We start from the raw sequence: 25,970 nt of genomic DNA on the forward strand, positions 1-25,970 counted from the left end.
TGTACCTGTCCTGGGAGTGTTTGATGGGGGACAGTGTAGAGGGAGCTTTACTCTGTATCTAACCCCATGCTGTACCTGTCACTTGGTGGGACCTCCCAGAAGCTGTTGAGATCAGATGGCATGCGTTTGCTCCCAGTAGGAAGCAGCTTTCTGTTAGTTGGAGAATTGGATCACAGACACAATCTGCTTCATCTCACGCCAGCAAAAGGAACTTTATGTAAATTGAAATGAAACTGTTATGAATTAGAATTCCATGGAGCATAAAGCAAGCAGCAGAGATGTGAGGGTCATTTGGGGGACTCCTCACTCCCTCCCTGCCTGACCCCAAATCAAAAACGGAAATACCCAAGAAAAAGTCACCTGGACACCATCTCTCTGACAGAACAGAGAATCTATCAAATATTTATCTCAACATTTCCTGCAGTTTGTTTACTGAAAAATATGCAGATGAGGTCAAGACATACTCTGTACAGAGTGGAGACCAGTGCCCATTTAAAGAGCTGTATAAAACATCCTGCCGATTTCTCAGCGTAATATATTTAATAATCCTTAAACTAAAAATTTTACTGTATGTTAAATAGATAGTGACTCTGTACAGTTACACAGTGAGTAACCCTTACCCTGAATAAACAGTGACTCTGTACAGTTACACAGTGAGTAACCCTTACCCTGAATAAACAGTGACTCTGTACAGTTACACAGTGAGTGATCCTTATCCTGCTGAATAAACAGTGACTCTGTACAGTTACACAGTGAGTAACCCTTACCCTGAATAAACAGTGACTCTGTACAGTTACACAGTGAGTGATCCTTACCCTGAATAAACAGTGACTCTGTACAGTTAGACAGTGAGTGATCCTTACCTTGCTGAATAAACAGTGACTCTGTACAGTTACACAGTGAGTGATCCTTACCCTGCTGAATAAACAGTGACTCTGTACAGTTACACAGTGAGTGATCCTTACCCTGAATAAACAGTGACTCTGTACAGTTACACAGTGAGTGATCCTTACCCTGAATAAACAGTGACTCTGTACAGTTACACAGTGAGTGATTCTTACCCTGAATAAACAGTGACTCTGTACAGTTACACAGTGAGTAACCCTTACCCTGAATAAACAGTGACTCTGTACAGTTACACAGTGAGTGACCCTTACCCTGAATAAACAGTGACTCTGTACAGTTACACAGTGAGTGACCCTTACCCTGAATAAACAGTGACTCTGTACAGTTACACAGTGAGTGATCCTTACCCTGCTGAATAAACAGTGACTCTGTACAGTTACACAGTGAGTGATCCTTACCCTGAATAAACAGTGACTCTGTACAGTTACACAGTGAGTGATTCTTACCCTGAATAAACAGTGACTCTGTACAGTTACACAGTGAGTGACCCTTACCCTGAATAAACAGTGACTCTGTACAGTTACACAGTGAGTGATCCTTACCCTGAATAAACAGTGACTCTGTACAGTTACACAGTGAGTGATTCTTACCCTGAATAAACAGTGACTCTGTACAGTTACACAGTGAGTGACCCTTACCCTGAATAAACAGTGACTCTGTACAGTTACACAGTGAGTGATTCTTACCCTGCTGAATAAACAGTGACTCTGTACAGTTACACAGTGAGTGACCCTTACCCTGCTGAATAAACAGTGACTCTGTACAGTTACACAGTGAGTGATCCTTACCCTGCTGAATAAACAGTGACTCTGTACAGTTACACAGTGAGTGATCCTTACCCTGAATAAACAGTGACTCTGTACAGTTACACAGTGAGTGATCCTTACCCTGAATAAACAGTGACTCTGTACAGTTACACAGTGAGTGATTCTTACCCTGAATAAACAGTGACTCTGTACAGTTACACAGTGAGTGACCCTTACCCTGAATAAACAGTGACTCTGTACAGTTACACAGTGAGTGATTCTTACCCTGCTGAATAAACAGTGACTCTGTACAGTTACACAGTGAGTGATCCTTACCCTGAATAAACAGTGACTCTGTACAGTTACACAGTGAGTGACCCTTACCCTGAATAAACAGTGACTCTGTACAGTTACACAGTGAGTGATCCTTACCCTGAATAAACAGTGACTCTGTACAGTTACACAGTGAGCGATCCTTACCCTGCTGAATAAACAGTGACTCTGTACAGTTACACAGTGAGTGACCCTTACCCTGAATAAACAGTGACTCTGTACAGTTACACAGTGAGTGACCCTTACCCTGCTGAATAAACAGTGACTCTGTACAGTTACACAGTGAGTGACCCTTACCCTGCTGAATAAACAGTGACTCTGTACAGTTACACAGTGAGTGATCCTTACCCTGCTGAATAAACAGTGACTCTGTACAGTTACACAGTGAGTGATCCTTACCCTGAATAAACAGTGACTCTGTACAGTTACACAGTGAGTGACCCTTACCCTGAATAAACAGTGACTCTGTACAGTTACACAGTGAGTGATCCTTACCCTGCTGAATAAACAGTGACTCTGTTACAGTTAGTGTCCCTGCTGATTTCACCTGTGGGATCTTTATCCATCTCCAGCTCCTCAAAAACCACATTAGGAAACTGGAGCTGGAGCTGTATGAACCTCGGATCAGTCGGGAGGCAGAGGTGGTCATAGGTAGAAACTTCGGGGATATAGTCACTCCAAAGAATGAAGATGGATGGGTGATGGTGAGGGGGGCTGGGAGAAAGCAGTTAGTGCGGGGATCTCCTGTGGTTGGTCCCTCGGCAACAAGTATACCGCTTTGGATATTGTTGTGGGGGGAATCACCTACCAGCCATGGTGACCCGATCTCCAGCACTAAATTCATCCCTGTGGCTCAGAAGGGAAGGGGGAGAGCAGGAGAGCAATAGTAATTGGGGACTCAATAGTTAGAGGGACAGATAAGAGATTCTGTGGCAGCGAAAGAGACTGACGGATGGTATGCTGCCTCCTGGGTGCAAGAGTCCATGACGTCTCAGTCTATGTTTTCAGGATCCTTAAGAGAGAGGGGGAACAGTCACAAGTTGTGGTTCACATCAGTAAGAGAAGGGACAGGGATTTAAAACAAGAATTTAGGGAGCTAGGGTGGAAGCTGAGAGACAGGACAGAGCACGTTATCATCTCTGGTTTGTTGCCGGTGCCACATGCTAGTGAGTTGAGGACCAGGGAGAGAGTGCAGATTAAAATGTGGCTGCAGGGATGGTGTAGAAGAGAGGGTTTCAGCGACATGGATAATTGGAGCACATTCTGGGGAAGGTGGGACCTGTACAAACAGGATGGTTTGCTCCTGAACCAGAGGGGCACTAATATCATAGAACATAGAACATTACAGCGCAGTACAGGCCCTTCGGCCCTCGATGTTGCGCCGACCAATGGAACCAATCTAATGACCCTCTAACCTAAACTATTCCAATGTTATCCATATGCCTATCCACTGACCATTTGAACGCCCTTAAAGTTGGCGAGTCCACAACTGCTGCAGGCAGGGCATTCCACGACCTTACTACCCTCTGAGTAAAGAACCTACCTCTGACATCCGTCCTATAATTACCACCCCTTAATTTAAAGCTATGTCCCCTTGTGTTAGTCATCACCATCCAAGGTAAAAGGCTCTCACTGTCCACCCTATCCAATCCTTTGATCATCTTGTATGCCTCAATTAGGTCACCTCGTAACCTTCTTCTCTCCAATGAAAATAACCTCAAGTCCCTCAGCCTTTCCTCGTAAGACCTTCCCACCATACCAGGCAACATCCTGGTAAACCTCCTCTGCACCCTTTCCAATGCCTCCACATCTTTCTTATAATGCGGCGACCAGAACTGTACGCAATACTCCAAGTGCAGCCGCACCAGAGTTTTGTACAGTTGTAACATGACCTCACGGCTCCGAAATTCAATCCCTCTACTAATAAAAGCTAACACACCGTACGCCTTCTTAACAACCTTATCAACCTGGGTGCCAACTTTCAGGGAGCTATGCACATGTACCCCAAGATCTCTCTGCTCTTCAACACTACTAAGAGTCCTTCCATTAGCCCTATATTCTGTACTCCTGTTATTCTTACCAAAGTGAATCACCTCACACTTTTCTGTATTAAACTCCATTTGCCACCTCTCAGCCCAGCTCTGCAGCTTATCTGTGTCCCGGGAGGGAAATTTGCTACAGCTCTTCAGAGGGATTTAAACTAATTTGTCAGAGAGGTGGGAAAACGAGCTGTAGTCCAGAAGCCAGTGTTGAGTGTAGGGAAATACTGAGGAGGGTATCAAGGTCACAGGAGTGTACAGGCAGACAGGATGGTGGGTTAAAGTGTATCTACTTCAATGCAAGGAGCACCGGAATAAGGAGGGTGAACGTGGAGAGTGGATTGGTACTTGGGACTATGATGTTGTGGCCACTATGGAGACATGGTTAGAACAGGGACAGGAATGGTTGTTGGCAGTTCCGGGGTATAGATGTTTCAGTAAGAGTAGGGAAGGTGGTAAAAGGGGTGGAGGAGTAGCAGTGTTAATCAAGGATAGTTTAACAGCTGCTGAAAGGCAGTTCGAGGGGGATCTGCCTACTGGGGTAATACGGGCTGAAGTTAGAAATAGGAAAGGATCGGTCACGTTGTTAGGGGTTTTCTACAGGCCCCCTAATAGTAATAGAGGCGTGGAGGAGGAAATGGCAAAGCAGATTATGGATAGGTGTGGAGGTCACAGGGTAGTTATCATGGGTGACTTTAACTTTCCAAATATTGATTGTAACCTTTATAGATCGAATAGTTCGGATGGGGCACTTTTTGTACAGTGTGTGCAGGAGAGTTTCCTGACACAATATGTGCATAAACCGATAAGAGGTGGGGCCACATTGGACTTGATACTGGGTAATGAACCGGGCCAAGTGTTAGATTTGTTTGTGGGAGAGCACTTTGGAGATAGTGACCACAATTCAACGTCCTTCATTATTGCAATGGAGAGGGATAGGGTCACACAGCAGGGCAAGGTTTATAATTGGGGCTGGGGTAATTATGATGCAATTAGGCAAGAATTAGGGAGCATAAGATGGGAGCAGAAACTGTCAGGTATGGGCACAAATGAAAAGTGGAGCTTTTTCAAGGAACAAATAATGTATGTCCTTGATAGATATGTCCCTGGCAGGCAGGGAGGAAATGGCCGAGTGAGGGAACCATGGTTCATAAAGGAGGTTGAATGTCTTGTCAAGAGGAAAAAGGAAGCGTATGTAAGGATGAGAAAACAAGGTTCAGTTGGGTCGCTTGAGGGTTACAAGGTAGCAAGGAATGAGCTAAAAAAAGGGCTTAGGAGGGGGTATGAGAAGTCCTTGGTGGGTCAGATCAAGGAAAACCCCAAGGCTTTTTACTCTTATGTGAGAAATAAAAGAATGACCAGGGTGAGGTTAGGGCCAGTCAAGGATAGTAGTGGGAACTTGTGCATAGAGTCAGAAGAGATAGGTGAGGCGATGAATTCAGTTTCTTCAGTGTTCACTAAGGAGAGGGGCCATGTTTTTGAGGATGAGAATGTGATACAGGCTGATAGGCTGGAGGAGGTAGATGTTCTGAGGGAAGATGTATTAGCAATTTGGAAAAACCTGAGGGTTGATAAGTCCCCCTGGGCCAGATGGAATATATCCTAGGATTCTTTGGGAGGCAAGGGATGAGATTGCAGAGCTTTTGGCTTTGATTTTTGGGTCCTCACTGTCCATGGGATAGTGCCAGAGGACTGGAGAGTGGTGAATGCTGTTCCTCTGTTCAAGAAAGGAAATAGGAGTGACCCCGGTAATTATAGGCCAGTTAGTCTTACTTAGGTGGTTGGTAAGTTAATGGAAAGGGTCCTGAGAGATAGGATTTATGACCATTTGGAAAGAACAAAGAACAACACAGCACAGGAAACAGGCCCTTCGGCCCAACAAGTCTGCGCCGCCATTTTAACATTCAGTGAGTGCCTCATCTACCTTCTTCTACCTATGACTTTTCTCTACACCAGATTAAGGGAGGTCTAATTTAGGGACAATTTGTTAACACCAGTCAGCCTAAAAGCATGTTTTTGGGGTGTGGGAGGAAACCGGAGCACCCGGAGAAAACCCACGCAAGCACGGGGAGAATGTGCAAACTCCCACAGACACTGACCCAAGTCGGAGATCGGACCCAGGTCCATATATCTGCACAGCAAACAGTGATAGTCTCTGAGCTGTCGTGTTGCCCATCAGTTGGTCCAGTTTAAGAGTACAAAGATGCAGCTTAATCCAGGAAAGGCAGCACAGATTCGTGAGGGGTAAGTCCTGCCTCACAAATTTGATTGAATTATTTGAAGAGGTAACTAAGTGTGTAGATGAAAGAAGAGCAGTTGATGTTGTATACATGGATTTTAGTAAGGTGTTTGATAAGGTTCCCTATGGTTGGCTCATGAAGAAAATAAAGAGGTGTGGGATAGAAGGAAATTTGGCCAATTACTGATTAGATTCTAATCAGTAATCTGTAAACTGTCTGTGCTTTATATGCTCTGTCTGAGGCCAGAACTCTCCATTCACCTGACGAAGGGGCTAACCCAGAAAGCTTGTGAGTTTACTATCAAATAAATTGGTTGGACTTTAACCTGGTGTTGTCAGACTTCTTACTGTCTCATAGAAGACAGAGGGTGCTGGTGGATGGAAATTTTCAGACTGGAGGCCAGTTACCAGCAGTGTACCACAGGGATCAGTGCTGGGTCCTCTGTTATTTGTGATTTTTATCAATGACTTGGAAGAGGGGGCTGGAGGGTGGGTCAGTAAATTTGCTGATGACACCAAGATTGGTGGAGTAGTGGATGAGGTGGAGGGCATTTGTAGGCTGCAAAGAGACATTGATAGGATGCAGAGCTGGGCAGAAAAGTGGCAGATGGAGTTTAACCCTGATAAGTGTGAGGTGATTCATTTTGGTAGGACAAACTTGAATGCGGATTAAAGGGTCAATGGCAGGGTTCTGAGGAATGTGGAGGAACAGAGAGATCTTGGGGTTCAGATCCACAGATCCCTGAAGGTTGCCACTCAAGTGGATAGAGCCGTGAAGAAGGCTTATAGTGTGTTAGCGTTTATTAACAGGGGGTTTGAGTTTAAGAGCCGTGGGGTTATGCTGCAACTATACCGAACGTTGGTGAGACCACATTTGGAATATTGTGTGCAGTTCTGGTCACCTCACTATAAGAAGGATGTGGAAGAATTGGAGAGAGTGCAGAGGAGATTTCCCAGGATGCTGCCTGGTTTGGAGGGTAGGTCTTATGAGGAAAGGCTGAGGGAGATGGGACTTTTCTCTTTAGAGCAGAGGAGGATGAGAGGCGACTTAATAGAGGTTTATAAGATGATGAGGGGGATAGATGTTCAGAGACTATTTCCTCGCGTGGGTATTGCTGTTACTAGGGGGCATAACTATAAGGTTCATGGTGGGAGATATAGGAGGGATGTCCGAGGTAGATTCTTTGCTCAGAGAGTGGTTGGGGTGTGGAATGGACTGCCTGCTGTGATAGTGGAGTCGGACACTTTAGGAACTTTCAAGCGGTTATTGGATAGGCACATGGAGCACTCCAGAATGATAGGGAGTGGGATAGCTTGATCTTGGTTTCAGACAAAGCTCGGCACAACATTTAGGGCCGAAGGGCCTGTACTGTGCTGTACTGTTCTACGTTCTTTGTTCAAGTTACACAGTGAGTGACCCTTACCCTGAATAAACAGTGACTCTGTACAGTTACACAGTGAGTGATCCTTACCCTGCTGAATAAACAGTGACTCTGTACAGTTACACAGTGAGTGATCCTTACCCTGCTGAATAAACAGTGACTCTGTACAGTTACACAGTGAGTGATCCTTACCCTGCTGAATAAACAGTGACTCTGTACAGTTACACAGTGAGTGATCCTTACCCTGCTGAATAAACAGTGACTCTGTACAGTTACACAGTGAGTGATCCTTACCCTGCTGAATAAACAGTGACTCTGTACAGTTACACAGTGAGTGATCCTTACCCTGAATAAACAGTGACTCTGTACAGTTACACAGTGAGTGATCCTTACCCTGAATAAACAGTGACTCTGTACAGTTACACAGTGAGTGATCCTTACCCTGAATAAACAGTGACCCTGAATAAACAATGCAGCTCGAGGACCTTCGGCTCGTTCGGGAGAGTGAGGAGGTTATAGATAGGAGCTATCAGCAAGTAGCCACACCAGGGCAACGGGATGAGGGCACTTGGGTAACTATTAGGAAGGGGAAACCACGGGTGATGGAGAGCACGCCGGTGGATGTCCCCCTTCAAAATAAGTACTCCGGCCTGAGTACCGCTGGGGGGGACAGCTCATCTGAGGGAGGAAGCGGTGGCCAGATCTCTGGAGCTGAGCCAGTGTGTCCAAAAATCAAAAAAGAGAGCAGAAAGGTAGTGTTAATAGGGGACTCCACAGTGAGGGGGGCGGACAGGCGTTTTTGTGGACGTAGACGGGAGTCGCGGATGGTGGTTTGTCTCCCTGGAGCTGGGATTCGGGATGTCTCTGGGTGTGTCCCAGACATCCTGAAAGGGGAGGGTGAGGAACCAGAGGTTGTAGTACGTATAGGTACTACTGACGTAGGCAAGAAGAGGGAGGCACTCGTGAAAAGGGACTATAGGGAACTGGGTAGGCAGCTGAGGAAGAGAAAAGCAAAGGTAGTAATCTCAGGATTGCTGCCTGTGCCACGGGAGAATGAGGGAAGAAATGAAATGAGGTGGAGGCTGAATGCGTGGCTGAGGGACTGGTGCAGAGGGCAGGGATTTTGGTTCCTAGATCACTGGGACCTCTTTAGGGGTAGGTGGGACCTGTACAGTAAGGATGGGTGGCACTTAAATCCCAGGGGGACTAATATCTTGGCGGGAAGACTGGCTAGGGCTACCAGGGGGACTTTAAACTAGAAAGGATGGGGGGAGGGAATTGCGATGGGGAAACTGGGACGGAGGAGGTTCGCTCCCAGGTAGGGGAGGACCGCAGGCAGTATGGGAGGGAGGTTAGACAGGGGGTGGAGAAGGGAAATGCCCAGACTGAGGGGCTGAAGTGTATATATTTTAATGCCTGGAGTGTAGTGAATAAGGTAGATGAGCTTAGGGCGTGGATTGCTGCTTGGGAATGTGATGTGGTGGCCATTACGGAGACTTGGACGTCTCAGGGACAGGACTGGGTACTTCAGGTGCCAGGTTTCAGATGCTTCAGGGAGGACAGGGAGGGAGGCAAAAGAGGTGGTGGAGTGGCACTGTTGATCAGGGACAGTGTCATGGCTGCAGAGAAAGAGGATGTCGTGGAGGGACTATCTACAGAGTCTCTGTGGGTGGAAGTTACAAACAGCAAAGGGTCGAAAACTTTGCTGGGTGTATTCTATAGGCCGCCCAATAGTGACAGGGAAGTTGAGGTGCAGATAGGGAAACAGATCCTAGAGAGATGTAGAAATAACAGAGTTGTCGTGATGGGAGACTTCAATTTCCCAAACATCGACTGGAATATCCCTAGGGTAAGGGGTTTGGATGGGGAGGAGTTTGTTAGGTGTGTTCAGGAAGGTTTCCTGACACAGTATGTGGATAAGCCTACGAGGGGTGAGGCTGTACTTGACCTGGTACTGGCGAATGAACCAGGACAGGTGATGGATCTTTCGGTAGGAGAGCATCTTGGAAATGGTGACCATAATTCTATCTCCTTCACAATTGCATTGGAACGAGATAGGATCAGGCAGGCTAGGAAGGTGTTTGTCTGGGGTAAGGGGAGATACGAAGAAGTCAGGAAGTTACTTGGACAAATAAACTGGAAGGAGGCATTCTTAGGGAAACGTACCGAAGGAAGGTGGCGGATATTCAAGGAATGTGTGTCTGGAGCTCTGCATGACAACGTTCCGATGAGACAAGGGGGTTTTGGTAGGTCACGGGAACCATGGTGCACGAAGGCTGTGTTGAACCTAGTCAGGAGGAAAAGGAAGGTGTACAAGAGGTTCAGGGAATTAGGAGATGTTAAAGATCTTGAGGAGTATAAGGACTGTAGAAAGGAGCTTAAAAGGGAAATTAGGAGAGCCAGAAGGGGTCATGAGAAGACCTTGGCGAGTAAGATTAAGGAGAATCCCAAGGCCTTCTATAAATATGTGAAAGGTAAAAGGATGAGAAGAGAAGGGATAGGCCCTATAAAAGGTGAAGGGGGGAAAGGTTTGTGTGGAACCAGAAGAAATGGCAGAGGTGCTTAATGAGTACTTCGCCTCAGTATTCACAGTGGAAGCTGATCTGGGAGATTTTGTTATGGATTTGCAGCAGATGGAAAAGATTGAGTACGTGAATATTAAGGAGGAGGATGTGTTGGAACTTTTGAATTCTATCAAGGTAGATAAGTCGCGGGGACCAGATGGGATATACCCCAGGATACTGTGGGAGGTGAGGGAAGAGATTGCAGAGCCCCGGCGATGATCTTTGCATCGTCAATGGAGACGGGAGAGGTTCCGGAGGATTGGAGGATTGCGGATGTAGTTCCTATTTTCAAGAAAGGGAACAGAGATAGCCCGGGAAATTACCGACCGGTGAGTCTGACCTCAGTGGTTGGTAAGCTGATGGAGAGGCTTCTGAGGGACAAGATTTACGAACATTTGGAGAGGTTTGACATGATCAGGAATAGTCAGCATGGATTTGTCAAGGGCAGGTCGTGCCTTACGAGCCTCGTTGAGTTCTTCGATAATGTGACTGAGCACATTGACGAAGGAAGTGCCGTGGACGTGGTGTACATGGACTTCAGCAAGGCGTTTGATAAGGTCCCCCATGCAAGACTTCTTGAGAAGGTGAGAGGGCATGGGATCCAAGGGCCTTTGGCCTTGTGGATCCAGAACTGGCTTGCCTGCAGAAGGCAGAGAGTGGTTGTGGATGGGGCTTTTTCGGCATGGAGGTCAGTCACCAGCGGAGTGCCTCAAGGATCTGTTCTGGGACCCTTGTTGTTTGTCATTTTCATAAATGACCTGGATGAGGAAGTGGAGGGATGGGTTAGTAAGTTCGCTGATGACACTAAGGTCGGTGGTGTTGTGGATGGTCTGGAAGGATGGCAAAAGTTGCAGCAGGACATAAATAGGATGCAGGACTGGGCGGAGAAGTGGCAGATGGACTTCAACGCGGATAAATGCGTAGTCGTTCATTTTGGCAGAACCAACGGGATGAACGAGTACACTGTCAAGGGCAGGAGTCTGAGTAGTGTTGAAGAGCAGAAGGATCTTGGGGTCCGGGTCCATAGGACTCTTAAATCGGCCTCGCAGGTGGAGGAGGTGGTCAAGAAGGCGTATGGTGTACTGGCCTTCATTAATCGAGGGATTGAGTTTAGGAGTCGGGAGGTAATGCTGCAACTTTATAAGACCCTTGTCAGGCCTCATTTGGAGTACTGTGCGCAGTTCTGGTCGCTTCACTATAGGAAAGATGTAGAAGCTATTGAAAGGGTACAGAGGAGATTTACAAGGATGTTGCCTGGATTGGGAGGCATGCCTTATGAAGTTAGGTTGAGGGAGCTGGGTCTCTTTTCCCTGGAGAGACGAAGGTTGAGAGGCGACCTGATAGAAGTTTATAAAATGTTGAGAGGAATAGATAGGGTGGATTCTCAGAGGCTATTTCCCCGGGTTGAAATGGTCACTACGAGAGGACACAGATTGAAGGTGCAGGGAGGGAAGTACAGAAGTGATGTTAGGGGTAAGTTTTTCACTCAGAGGGTGGTGAGTGAATGGAATCGGCTGCCGTCAGTGGTGGTGGAGGCGAACTCGCTGGGGTCTTTTAAAAGACTTCTGGATGAGTATATGGGGTTTAATGGGATTGAGGGTTATAGATAGGTCTGTAGGTTGGTAGGTGTTGATGTGATCGGCGCAACTCGTGGGCCGAAGGGCCTGTTTGTGCTGTAGTGTTCTATGTTCTATGTTCTATGTGACTCTGTACAGTTACACAGTGAGCGATCCTTACCCTGCTGAATAAACAGTGACTCTGTACAGTTACACAGTGAGCGATCCTTACCCTGCTGAATAAACAGTGACTCTGTACAGTTACACAGTGAGTGACCCTTACCTGAATAAACAGTGTCTCTGTACAGTTACACAGTGAGTGACCCTTACCCTGAATAAACAGTGACTCTGTACAGTTACACAGTGAGCGATCCTTACCCTGCTGAATAAACAGTGACTCTGTACAGTTACACAGTGAGCGATCCTTACCCTGCTGAATAAACAGTGACTCTGTACAGTTACACAGTGAGTGATCCTTACCCTGAATAAACAGTGACTCTGTACAGTTACACAGTGAGTGATCCTTACCCTGCTGAATAAACAGTGACTCTGTACAGTTACACAGTGAGTGACCCTTACCCTGAATAAACAGTGACTCTGTACAGTTACACAGTGAGTGATCCTTACCCTGAATAAACAGTGACTCTGTTACAGTTACACAGTGAGTGATTCTTACCCTGAATAAACAGTGACTCTGTACAGTTACACAGTGAGTGATCCTTACCCTGAATAAACAGTGACTCTGTACAGTTACACAGTGAGTGACCCTTACCCTGAATAAACAGTGACTCTGTACAGTTACACAGTGAGTGATCCTTACCCTGCTGAATAAACAGTGACTCTGTACAGTTACACAGTGAGTGATCCTTACCCTGCTGAATAAACAGTGACTCTGTACAGTTACACAGTGAGCGATCCTTACCCTGCTGAATAAACAGTGACTCTGTACAGTTACACAGTGAGTGATCCTTACCCTGCTGAATAAACAGTGGCTCTGTACAGTTACACAGTGAGTGATCCTTACCCTGCTGAATAAACAGTGACTCTGTACAGTTACACAGTGAGTGATCCTTACCCTGCTGAATAAACAGTGACTCTGTACAGTTACACAGTGAGTGATCCTTACCCTGCTGAATAAACAGTGACTCTGTACAGTTACACAGTGAGTGACCCTTACCCTGAATAAACAGTGACTCTGTACAGTTACACAGTGAGTGACCCTTACTCTGAATAAACAGTGACTCTGTACAGTTACACAGTGAGTGATTCTTACCCTGCTGAATAAACAGTGACTCTGTACAGTTACACAGTGAATGATCCTTAAATTGCTGAATAAACAGTGACTCTGTACAGTTACACAGTGAGTGACCCTTACCCTGAATAAACAGTGACTCTGTACAGTTACACAGTGAGTGATCCTTACTCTGAATAAACAGTGACTCTGTACAGTTACACAGTGAGTGATCCTTACCCTGCTGAATAAACAGTGTCTCTGTACAGTTACACAGTGAGTGATCCTTACCCTGAACAAACAGTGACTCTGTACAGTTACACAGTGAGTGACCCTTACCCTGAATAAACAGTGTCTCTGTACAGTTACACAGTGAGTGACCCTTACCCTGAATAAACAGTGACTCTGTACAGTTACACAGTGAGTGATCCTTACCCTGCTGAATAAACAGTGACTCTGTACAGTTACACAGTGAGTGATCCTTACCCTGCTGAATAAACAGTGTTTCTGTACAGTTACACAGTGAGTGATCCTTACCCTGAATAAACAGTGACTCTGTACAATTACACAGTGAGTGACCCTTACCCTGCTGAATAAACAGTGTCTCTGTACAGTTACACAGTGAGTAATCCTTACCCTGAATAAACAGTGACTCTGTACAGTTACACAGTGAGTAATCCTTACCCTGCTGAATAAACAGTGACTCTGAGGGTTTGAAAATAGATAAGTCCCCTGGTCCGGACGGGATTTACCCTAGGATTCTCTGGGAGGCTAGAGAGGTGATTGCGGAGCCTCTGGCTCTGATCTTCAGGTTGTCGTTGGTCTCTGGTATAGTACCGGAAGATTGGAGGACAGCAAATGTTGTCCCATTGTTTAAGAAGGGGAGCACAGACTTCCCTGGGAATTATAGACCGGTGAGTCTTACTTCTGTGGTGGGTAAGGTTTTGGAAAGGATTATTAGAGACAGGATTTATAGTTATTTGGAGAGTAATGAATTGATTAGAGACAGTCAGCATGGTTTTGTAGCGGGTAGGTCGTGCCTTACTAACCTTATCGAGTTCTTTGAGAAAGTGACCAAAGAGGTGGATAGGGGTAAGGCAGTTGACATGGTGTATATGGATTTTAGTAAGGCGTTTGATAAGGTTCACCATGGTAGGCTTCTGCAGAAAATGCAGATGTATGGGATTGGGGGTGATCTAGGTAATTGGATCAGGAATTGGCTAGCAGATAGGAGACAGAGGGTGGTGGTTGATGGTAAGTATTCGACATGGAGTTCGGTTACGAGTGGTGTGCCTCAGGGATCTGTTTTGGGGCCACTGCTGTTTGTAATTTTTATTAATGATCTGGATGAGGGTATAGTTGGGTGGATTAGTAAGTTTGCTGATGACACCAAAGTCGGAGGTGTGGTAGATTGTGAGGAAGGGTGTCATAGTTTGCAGGGTGACTTAGAAAGGTTGCAGAGCTGGGCCGAGAGGTGGTGGATGGAGTTTAATGTGGAGAAGTGTGAGGTAATTCATTTCGGTAGGAATAACAGATGTGTTGAGTATAGGGCTAACGGGAGGACTTTGAATAGTGTGGAGGAGCAGAGGGATCTAGGTGTATGTGTACATAGATCCCGGAAAGTTGGGAATCAAGTAGATAAGGTTGTTAAGAAGGCATACGGTGTCTTGGCGTTTATTGGTAGGGGGATTGAATTTAGGAGTCGCAGCGTCATGTTGCAACTGTACACTACTCTGGTGCGGCCGCACTTGGAGTACTGTGTGCAGTTCTGGTCCCCACATTACAGGAAGGATGCAGAGGCTTTGGAGAGGGTGCAGAGGAGGTTTACCAGGATGTTGCCTGGTATGGAGGGGAGATCCTATGAGGAGAGACTGAGAGATTTGGGGTTGTTTTCGCTGGAAAGAAGGCGGCTAAGAGGGGATCTTATTGAAACATATAAGATGATTAGAGGTTTAGACAGGGTGGATAGTGATAGCCTTTTTCCTAGGATGGAGAAAGCTAGCACGAGGGGGCACGGCTTTAAATTAAGGGGGGGTAGTTATAGGACTGATGTCAGGGGTAGGTTCTTTACCCAGAGGGTGGTGAGGGACTGGAATGCCCTGCCAGCTGCAGTTGTAAATGCGCCTAGTTTGGGGGCGTTTAAGAGATCTGTGGATAAGTTTATGGACGAAATGGGATTGGTTTAGATTAGTGGGTTAGTGTTGTTTTTTTTTAAAAGCTGGTCGGCGCAACATCGTGGGCCGAAGGGCCTGTTCTGCGCTGTAATGTTCTATGTTCTATGTTCTATGTTCTGTACAGTTACACAGTGAGTGATCCTTACCCTGCTGAATAAACAGTGACTCTGTACAGTTACACAGTGAGTGACCCTTACCCTGCTGAATAAACAGTGACTCTGTACAGTTACACAGTGAGTGATCCTTACCCTGAATAAACAGTGACTCTGTACAGTTACACAGTGAGTGATCCTTACCCTGAATAAACAGTGACTCTGTACAGTTACACAGTGAGTGATCCTTACCCTGAATAAACAGTGACTCTGTACAGTTACACAGTGAGTGATCCTTACTCTGCTGAATAAACAGTGACTCTGTACAGTTACACAGTGAGTGATCCTTACTCTGCTGAATAAACAGTGACTCTGTACAGTTACATAGTGAGTGATCCTTACCCTGCTGAATAAACAGTGACTCTGTACAGTTACACAGTGAGTGACTCTTACCCTGAATAAACAGTGACTCTGTACAGTTACACAGTGAGTGATCCTTACCCTGAATAAACAGTGACTCTGTACAGTTACACAGTGAGTGATCCTTATCCTGAATAAACAGTGACTCTGTACAGTTACACAGTGAGTGATCCTTACCCTGAATAAACAGTGACTCTGTACAGTTACACAGTGAGTGATCCTTACCCTGAATAAACAGTGACTCTGTACAGTTACACAGTGAGTGATCCTTACCCTGCTGAATAAACAGTGACTCTGTACAGTTATAGAGTCATAGAGGTTTACACCATGGAATCAGGCCCTTCGCCCCAATGTGTCCATGCTGCCCCTTTTTAACCCTCAAGCTTGTCCCAATTGCCCGCATTTGGCCCATATCCCTCTGTACTCATCTTATACATGTAATTGTCAAAATGTTTTATAAAAGACAAAATAATATCCGCCTCTACTACTACCTCTGGAAGCTCATGCCAGACACTCACCACCCTCTGACAAAAAAAATTCCCCTCTGGACTCTTTTGTATCTCTCCCCTCTCACCTTAAACCTATGCCCTCCAGTTTTAGACTCCACTACATCTGGGAAAAGGTATTGACTATTTAGCTGATCTATGTCCCTCATTATTTTATAGACCTCTATAAAATCCCCTCAGCCTCCTACGCTCCAGAAGAAAAAGGTCCCAGTCTATTCAGCCTCTCTGTAACTCAATCCATCAAGTCCCGGTAGCATCCTAGTAAATCTTTTCTGCGCTCTTTCTAGTTTAATAATATCCTTTCTATAATAGGGTGACCGGAACTGTACACAGTATTCCAAGTGTGGCCTTACCAATGTCTTGTATAACTTCAACAAGACATCCCAACTCCTGTATTCAATGTTCTGACCAATGAAACCAAGCATGCCGAATGCCTCCTTCACCACTCTGTCCACCTGTGACTCCACTTTCAAGGAGCTATGAACATGTACCCCTAGATCTCTTTGTTCTGTAACTCTCCCCAAAACCCTACCATTAACTGAGTAAGTCCTGCCCTGGTTCAATCTACCAAAATGCATCATCTCGCATTTGTCTAAATTAAACTCCATCTGCCAATCGTTAGCCCACTGGCCCAATTGATCACGATCCCATTGCAATTGGAGATAACCTTCCTCACTGTCCACCATGCCACCAATCTTAGTGTCATCTGCAAACTTACTAACCATGCCTCCTATATTCTCATCCAAATCATTAATATAAATGACAAATAACAGTGGGCCCGGCACTGATCCCTGAGGCACACCACTGGTCACAGGCCTCCAGTTTGAAAAACAACCCTCTACAATCACCCTCTGGCTTCTGTCAAGAAGCCAATTTTGTATCCATTTAGATACCTCACCCTGGATCCTGTGAGATTTAACTTTATGCAACAACCTACCATGTGGTACCTTGTCAAAGGCCTTGCTAAAGTCCATGTAGACAACATCAACTGCACTGCCTTCATCTACCTTCTTGGTTACCCCTTCAAAAAAACTCAATCAAATTTGTGAGACATGGTTTTCCACTCACAAAGCCATTCTGACTGTCCCTAGTCAGTCCTTACATCTCTAACTGCCTGTAGATCCTATCTCTCAAAATACCTTCCAACAATTTACCCAGCACAGATGTGAGGCTCACTGTCCTGTAGTTCCCAGGCTTTTCCCTGCAGCCCCTTTTTAAACAAAGGCACAACATTTGCCACTCTCCAATCTTCAGGTACCTCACCTGTGACTATCGATGATTCAAATATCTCAGCTAGGGGACCCGCAATTTCCTCCCTAGCCCCCCACAACATCCTGGGATACACTTCATCAGGTCCCAGGGATTTATCTACCTTGATGTGCTTTAAGACTTCCAGCACCTCCTTCTCTGTAATATGTACACTCCTCAAGACATCAATATTTATTTCCCCAAGTTCCCTAACATCCACACTTTTCTCAACACTAAATACTGATGAGAAATATTCATTTAGGATCTCGCCCATCTCTTGTGGATCTGCAGGTAGATGACCTTGTTGATCTTAAAGAGGCCCTACTCTCTCCCTTGTTACTTTTGCCCTTTATGTATTTGTAGAAACTTTTTGGATTCTCCTCTGCCTTATCTGCCAGAACAATCTCATGTCCCCTTTTTACCCTCCCGATTTCTCTCTTAACTCTACTCCAATACCGTGAGTCACCCTTACCCTGCTGAATAAACAGTGACTCTGTACAGTTACACAGTGAGTGACCCTTACCCTGAATAAACAGTGACTCTGTACAGTTACACAGTGAGTGACCCTTACCCTGAATAAACAGTGACTCTGTACAGTTACACAGTGAGTGATCCTTACCCTGCTGAATAAACAGTGACTCTGTACAGTTACACAGTGAGTGACCCTTACCCTGAATAAACAGTGACTCTGTACAGTTACACAGTGAGTGACCCTTACCCTACTGAATAAACAGTGACTCTGTACAGTTACACAGTGAGTGACCCTTACCCTGAATAAACAGTGACTCTGTACAGTTACACAGTGAGTGATCCTTACCCTGAATAAACAGTGACTCTGTACAGTTACACAGTGAGTGACCCTTACCCTGAATAAACAGTGACTCTGTACAGTTACACAGTGAGTGACCCTTACCCTGAATAAACAGTGACTCTGTACAGTTACACAGTGAGTGATCCTTACCCTGAATAAACAGTGACTCTGTACAGTTACACAGTGAGTGATCCTTACCCTGCTGAATAAACAGTGACTCTGTACAGTTACACAGTGAGTGACCCTTACCCTGAATAAACAGTGACTCTGTACAGTTACACAGTGAGTGACCCTCACCCTGAATAAACAGGGACTCTGTACAGTTACACAGTGAGTGATCCTTACCCTGAATAAACAGTGACTCTGTACAGTTACACAGTGAGTGACCCTTACCCTGAATAAACAGTGACTCTGTACAGTTACACAGTGAGTGACCCTTACCCTGAATAAACAGTGACTCTGTACAGTTACACAGTGAGTGACCCTTACCCTACTGAATAAACAGTGACTCTGTACAGTTACACAGTGAGTGACCCTTACCCTGAATAAACAGTGACTCTGTACAGTTACACAGTGAGTGATCCTTACCCTGAATAAACAGTGACTCTGTACAGTTACACAGTGAGTGATCCTTACCCTGAATAAACAGTGACTCTGTACAGTTACACAGTGAGTGATCCTTACCCTGCTGAATAAACAGTGTCTCTGTACAGTTACACAGTGAGTGACCCTTACCCTGCTGAATAAACAGTGACTCTGTACAGTTACACAGTGAGTGACCCTTACCCTGAATAAACAGTGACTCTGTACAGTTACACAGTGAGTGATCCTTACCCTGCTGAATAAACAGTGTCTCTGTACAGTTACACAGTGAGTGACCCTTACCCTGAATAAACAGTGACTCTGTACAGTTACACAGTGAGTGAGTGATCCTTACCCTGAATAAACAGTGACTCTGTACAGTTACACAGTGAGTGATTCTTACCCTGCTGAATAAACAGTGACTCTGTACAGTTACACAGTGAGTGATCCTTACCCTGCTGAATAAACAGTGACTCTGTACAGTTACACAGTGAGTGATCCTAACCCTGCTGAATAAACAGTGACTCTGTACAGTTACACAGTGAGTGACCCTTACTCTGAAAAAAACAGTGACTCTGTACAGTTACACAGTGAGTGATCCTTACCCTGCTGAATAAACAGTGACTCTGTACAGTTACACAGTGAGTGATCCTTACCCTGCTGAATAAACAGTGACTCTGTACAGTTACACAGTGAGTGATCCTTACCCTGCTGAATAAACAGTGACTCTGTACAGTTACACAGTGAGTGATCCTTACCCTGCTGAATAAACAGTGACTCTGTACAGTTACACAGTGAGTGATTCTTACCCTGCTGAATAAACAGTGACTCTGTACAGTTACACAGTGAGTGATCCTTACCCTGCTGAATAAACAGTGACTCTGTACAGTTACACAGTGAGTGATCCTAACCCTGCTGAATAAACAGTGACTCTGTACAGTTACACAGTGAGTGACCCTTACTCTGAAAAAAACAGTGACTCTGTACAGTTACACAGTGAGTGATCCTTACCCTGCTGAATAAACAGTGACTCTGTACAGTTACACAGTGAGTGATCCTTACCCTGCTGAATAAACAGTGACTCTGTACAGTTACACAGTGAGTGATCCTTACCCTGCTGAATAAACAGTGACTCTGTACAGTTACACAGTGAGTGATCCTTACCCTGCTGAATAAACAGTGACTCTGTACAGTTACACAGTGAGTGATCCTTACCCTGCTGAATAAACAGTGACTCTGTACAGTTACACAGTGAGAGATCCTTACACTGCTGAATAAACAGTGACTCTGTACAGTTACACAGTGAGTGATCCTTACCCTGCTGAATAAACAGTGACTCTGTCCAGTTACACAGTGAGTGATCCTTACCCTGCTGAATAAACAGTGACTCTGTACAGTTACACAGTGAGTGATCCTTACCCTGCTGAATAAACAGTGACTCTGTACAGTTACACAGTGAGTGATCCTTACCCTGAATAAACAGTGACTCTGTACAGTTACACAGTGAGTGATCCTTACCCTGAATAAACAGTGACTCTGTACAGTTACACAGTGAGTGATCCTTACCCTGCTGAATAAACAGTGACTCTGTACAGTTACACAGTGAGTGATCCTTACCCTGCTGAATAAACAGTGACTCTGTACAGTTACACAGTGAGTGATCCTTACCCTGAATAAACAGTGACTCTGTACAGTTACACAGTGAGTGATCCTTACCCTGCTGAATAAACAGTGACTCTGTACAGTTACACAGTGAGTGACCCTTACCCTGCTGAATAAACAGTGACTCTGTACAGTTACACAGTGAGTGATCCTTACCCTGCTGAATAAACAGTGACTCTGTACAGTTACACAGTGAGTGACCCTCACCCTGAATAAACAGTGACTCTGTACAGTTACACAGTGAGTGATCCTTACCCTGCTGAATAAACAGTGACTCTGTACAGTTACACAGTGAGTGATCCTTACCCTGCTGAATAAACAGTGACTCTGTACAGTTACACAGTGAGTGATTCTTACCCTGCTGAATAAACAGTGACTCTGTACAGTTACACAGTGAGTGATCCTTACCCTGCTGAATAAACAGTGACTCTGTACAGTTACACAGTGAGTGATCCTTACCCTGAATAAACAGTGACTCTGTACAGTTACACAGTGAGTGATTCTTACCCTGCTGAATAAACAGTGACTCTGTACAGTTACACAGTGAGTGATCCTTACCCTGCTGAATAAACAGTGACTCTGTACAGTTACACAGTGAGTGACCCTTACTCTGAAAAAAACAGTGACTCTGTACAGTTACACAGTGAGTGATCCTTACCCTGCTGAATAAACAGTGACTCTGTACAGTTACACAGTGAGTGATCCTTACCCTGCTGAATAAACAGTGACTCTGTACAGTTACACAGTGAGTGATCCTAACCCTGCTGAATAAACAGTGACTCTGTACAGTTACACAGTGAGTGATCCTTACCCTGCTGAATAAACAGTGACTCTGTACAGTTACACAGTGAGCGATCCTTACCCTGCTGAATAAACAGTGACTCTGTACAGTTACACAGTGAGCGATCCTTACCCTGCTGAATAAACAGTGACTCTGTACAGTTACACAGTGAGTGATCCTTACACTGCTGAATAAACAGTGACTCTGTACAGTTACACAGTGAGCGATCCTTACCCTGCTGAATAAACAGTGACTCTGTACAGTTACACAGTGAGTGATCCTTACCCTGCTGAATAAACAGTGACTCTGTACAGTTACACAGTGAGTGATCCTTACCCTGCTGAATAAACAGTGACTCTGTACAGTTACACAGTGAGTGATCCTTACACTGCTGAATAAACAGTGACTCTGTACAGTTACACAGTGAGCGATCCTTACCCTGCTGAATAAACAGTGACTCTGTACAGTTACACAGTGAGTGATCCTTACCCTGCTGAATAAACAGTGACTCTGTACAGTTACACAGTGAGTGATCCTTACCCTGCTGAATAAACAGTGACTCTGTACAGTTACACAGTGAGTGATCCTTACCCTGAATAAACAGTGACTCTGTACAGTTACACAGTGAGTGATCCTTACCCTGCTGAATAAACAGTGACTCTGTACAGTTACACAGTGAGTGATCCTTACCCTGAATAAACAGTGACTCTGTACAGTTACACAGTGAGTGATTCTTACCCTGAACAGAGAGATTTGGATCCCTGCCTGAAGATTCCTGCCTTGTGAATGTGTCTCTATATATAACTTGGAAAAGCTGCTGAAATTTTTAAAATCCTGGATGTTTAAAGTGAATAATCCTTACCCGACTAAATTAACGGTAATTCAGGGAACCAGAGACTTGAGACAAGTGCAGAGACTGTGTGCTGGCAACAGCTGTTTGACTGGCTTAAATATCTGATTTTGATTTTGGGACTATTTTCTGGGGCCCTTGAACTTACCTGTGTTTTTGTGGTATTTTGTCTCCTGTTGCCCCTGTCCCTGGAGCAGGCTACTGACATGTCCTGAGAAAGAGCCAGAGAAAGACTGACACCATTCCAGTTATTCACAATTAGCAGTGACATCAGCTGGGGGCAAAGAGGTACAGGGAGAGAGGAGGGCAGGGAGGGAGAGGGGAGGGCAGAGGTTGAGGGAGGAGGACAGGGAGGGAGGGAAGAGGGGCAGGGAGGGAGGGAGGGGGACAAGGAGGGAGGGGGAAAAGGACAGAGGGGGAGGGCAGGGAGGGAGGGAGGAGGACAGGGAGGGAGGGAGGGGGACTGGGAGGGAGGGAGCAGGACAGGGAGGGAGAGGGACTGGGAGGGAGAGGGGAGGGCAGGGGGGAGGGAGGGAGACAGGGAGGGAGGGGGACTGGGAGGGAGGGGGTACAGGGATAGGAGTGATATTTGTGTAGTGGGAGAAGTTTGACATTGTGATATGGGAAGGAGAAGGGGTAAGATATAATATGGGCAGGGGATTGGTGGGAAGGGGAGGAGGTGAGATATAAACAGGGAATGGGATATGATGTAGGCGGGAGATGGGGTGAGCTATGTTGTGTATATTCAGTTTATAGTTTTGGAATGGACCGAGGACTAGAGGATAATCACCCTCATAACAAATTTCTCAACAAATGCCATAGTTATTTCGAGATTGTGTCCCCAGGTCTGGAATCAAATGAGACATTAAACTCCATGCTGCAGGAACTCCTTTATTTTGACAATTTGAATTTACAGCCACTTTTTCCTCTCCTTAATCTCAGTTCAAACTGCAGTGATTGAGTTCCTCTTCCATCCTGTTCAGTATCAGTGGATTAATTGGATATGTTTACCTTCATTCTGTACAGTCTGGAAACAAAGCATCCTATTTTGATATTTTATTAGTAGCTGCGTGAGGCTGGGATCATTCTTGATTCCATTGTTTTCTTTGATTTGTGATGCAGATTTTGCTTATAAAATGCTGTTATATTTTCACATCTCCTCAATTCTAGAACAGGAGCACAATGCTATACTGATGCTATTTCAGATTAAGATATACAATATTAACGTATGTCAGGAATAAATGAGTATCGCGTGGGGCTTAATCTGTTTTTCTAATATGAACACAAGCAGAGTGTTAGAGGAATTATACCGACAGCTGCTGTTTTTTATACCATTCTACTTGTCCATGGTAGGCAGCCCCCATTCTCTAATCTCCTGCATTCTGTTAACCGCAGGCTCTACTGCCAAGCTGCCAGTCCTTGGCGTCACACCTTACTGCCTTTAAAGATTGCTCCACAGAGAGCCAGAGAAATGGCAATTTCACATGATGCAGGCTGGCAGCATTTGGGAACAGAAAGTTAGAACTGGTGCCAAGATATTCCCCAGAGAGCAAGAAAGAGAGAGAGAGAGAGAGAGAGGCAGACTGACAGAGATGGAGAGACAGAATGAGAGGGAGAGGGGACGAGAGATCTGCATGGACACAGAGAAACAGAATCTGCAATTCAAGTCTGGGGAACCAGGGCAATTAATAGATAGGTTAATGACTGGCTGTTGTGTACTTGGAGGTGGGTTGAGCTCTGAGACAAGCATGTAAACTAGAGGCATGTTTCTTTTTGAATGCAGTAGAATGCACTATGTAAATGAGATGGTTATTACACCAATGTTCATCAAGCTGAGCTGAGAAGACATTAATAGCCTGATGAATATGCATGTGAATTTGTTAATTAAGTTAATTATTCTGCTGAAATGCATTTGTCTTCCAAGGACATTTTCCCAATGATTTCTACATGCTTCAGCCATTAGTCATGCTATCTATTATCTGAAATGAGTTCGGCATTAGTTGCAAGGGGAACAAAACTTTAGATTTTTTTATAAGGAAAGTTCCAAAGTTGTGTGTGTTTGGATTTTTGTCAGTGCTGCTCGAATGGTCAGGAGTGGATTCGCTGATAGAATAAATGGAGGAAGTTTTTTTTTTCTCTTGCTCTGACTTTCCAACACATTAATTAATTGCTGCAGCCAATTAATTGTACCTGAGTGCAGGAGCAGAGTTCTAATTGCCATGCAATGCTTGTAACCACAAACCACATGAAACCTGCTGGAGTGAGAAGGCAGGAAACTTTGAAAAACAGAACTGGGGGTGGGGGCGAGACAGAGAAGATGGAGGTAGTGAGGAAAAGGACACAATAAGAGGGAGAGATAATAACAAAGGAAGGCAGAGGGAGGAGAAGACAAAGGGAAAAGGAGTAAGAAAGAGAAAGGAGAGATACGGGGATGGGTAAAGAAGTTTACAAGCATGTGCAGACACTGGAGATGTGATTATTTTCATACTTTGTACAGTTGACACTTCCTGAACTGTGTTTTTTATTGGAGCTACTTCTGATTTCTCCCAATCACAGTGATGGAAGTTTATTTTTGATTATTGTGCAGACTATAACCATGAATGGTCTCTCAGTTGTTGAACTTACTGCTGATTGTTGTGAGAATGTCCCTCAGCTCCAACCTCTTCTACCATTGCTAGGTGAGGAACCACATCTCACAACAGCCCTCCTTGACTCTCTGAACATAGGATTGAAGGATAGGGACATTGGCTTCAGATTAATGCTGCCCAAGTGGTTTCATGTAGAATCCCTACAAAATGGAGAGACAAATTTATCCCCACTCTCTGGGCCCCAGAGCTGAAGCTGAGGGCATCTACAACATTGCAGCAACTAACTAACCTGGCTGCTGACAACCTGAGCCTGGCATTAGCTTAGGGACTGATGGAGAATCTCAATTGTCTTCAGCTCAATAACATGATCTGGTTTGTGGACGATGAGCAAGAAACCCAGTTACAGTTTAGTGTAGATTACCGTCAGTTCTGCTCACATTGTGCACAGAACCCTTTTAATCACTCACTGATGTCAGGCTCACGGTAAATAACTAGAAAAGGGGTGAATTCTGGAAAGCTGCAGCAGGTTTGTCAGTGCTGGAGAGAAAAGGCAGCGTGGTGCTTTGGTGCAAATAGTCCATGCAATCTGCTCCAAGGTGTGACCTGAAAGGGTTTAACTGCTGCATATTTCCAGCAGTATCTGTCTTTAATATTCTACCTTCCCTTTTATCTGCTGGAATCCCATTTCTCAATCAGTGGGAGATGGAGCCTCAGTGAGTGATCTTGTTGTTGATATTGTGTGCCTTTACTCACATTCACTGGCAATGCTTATTTAATATCAAACCAAAATTTAAATTACAATGCACTGCAAGGTAAAATTTTTAAGCAGAGTTTGAAATTGAATATACATTTTTAATAATTTAATCAGAATAGCAGCTTGCAGGACTTTTCAGAGCAGGGTCAGGCATTTCAATTATTGATAAATTCCCTGAGTTAACCCAGAAATTCTCCATTGAAAGAAACATTGATTAAATTGGGTTTGAGACTTTACACTGAGTTCAACAACTTCAGATCATTTTTTCTGTCCGGTCTTTTTCATACCGTAGCTATGTGTAATAATTCTGCTTTATCCCAATTACATCCTAAACAGATCTTTTGTTTCTTTAATTGCCCTATTAATGTTGTGTCTGCTCCGGTTTCCTCCCACAGTCCAAAGATGTGCGGCTTAGGATGATTGGCCATGCTAAGAAATTGCCCCTTAGTGTCCTGAGATGTGTAGGTTAGAGGGATTAGTGGGTGTAATATGTAGGGATATGGGGG

General features: G+C 45.0%; 1 protein-coding gene across 1 annotated transcript in view; it reads right to left on the minus strand.

Annotated features, from left to right (window-relative positions):
• Positions 1-25,027, minus strand: part of LOC145359034 (uncharacterized) — a 69,044-nt gene extending 44,017 nt beyond the window's left edge. Inside the window, exons 1-2 of the mRNA XM_080213387.1 lie at positions 25,000-25,027; positions 22,271-22,333 (exon numbers count right to left, since the gene is read on the minus strand). Coding sequence (XP_080069513.1) covers positions 22,271-22,333; positions 25,000-25,027 — 91 coding nt within the window. The remainder of the gene's footprint in view (positions 1-22,270; positions 22,334-24,999) is intronic.
• Positions 25,028-25,970: the final 943 nt, after the last annotated feature.

The sequence above is a fragment of the Carcharhinus amblyrhynchos genome, chromosome 27 (assembly GCF_965287045.1).
Source record: "Carcharhinus amblyrhynchos chromosome 27, sCarAmb.v2.hapA, whole genome shotgun sequence".
NCBI lineage: Eukaryota > Metazoa > Chordata > Chondrichthyes > Carcharhiniformes > Carcharhinidae > Carcharhinus > Carcharhinus amblyrhynchos.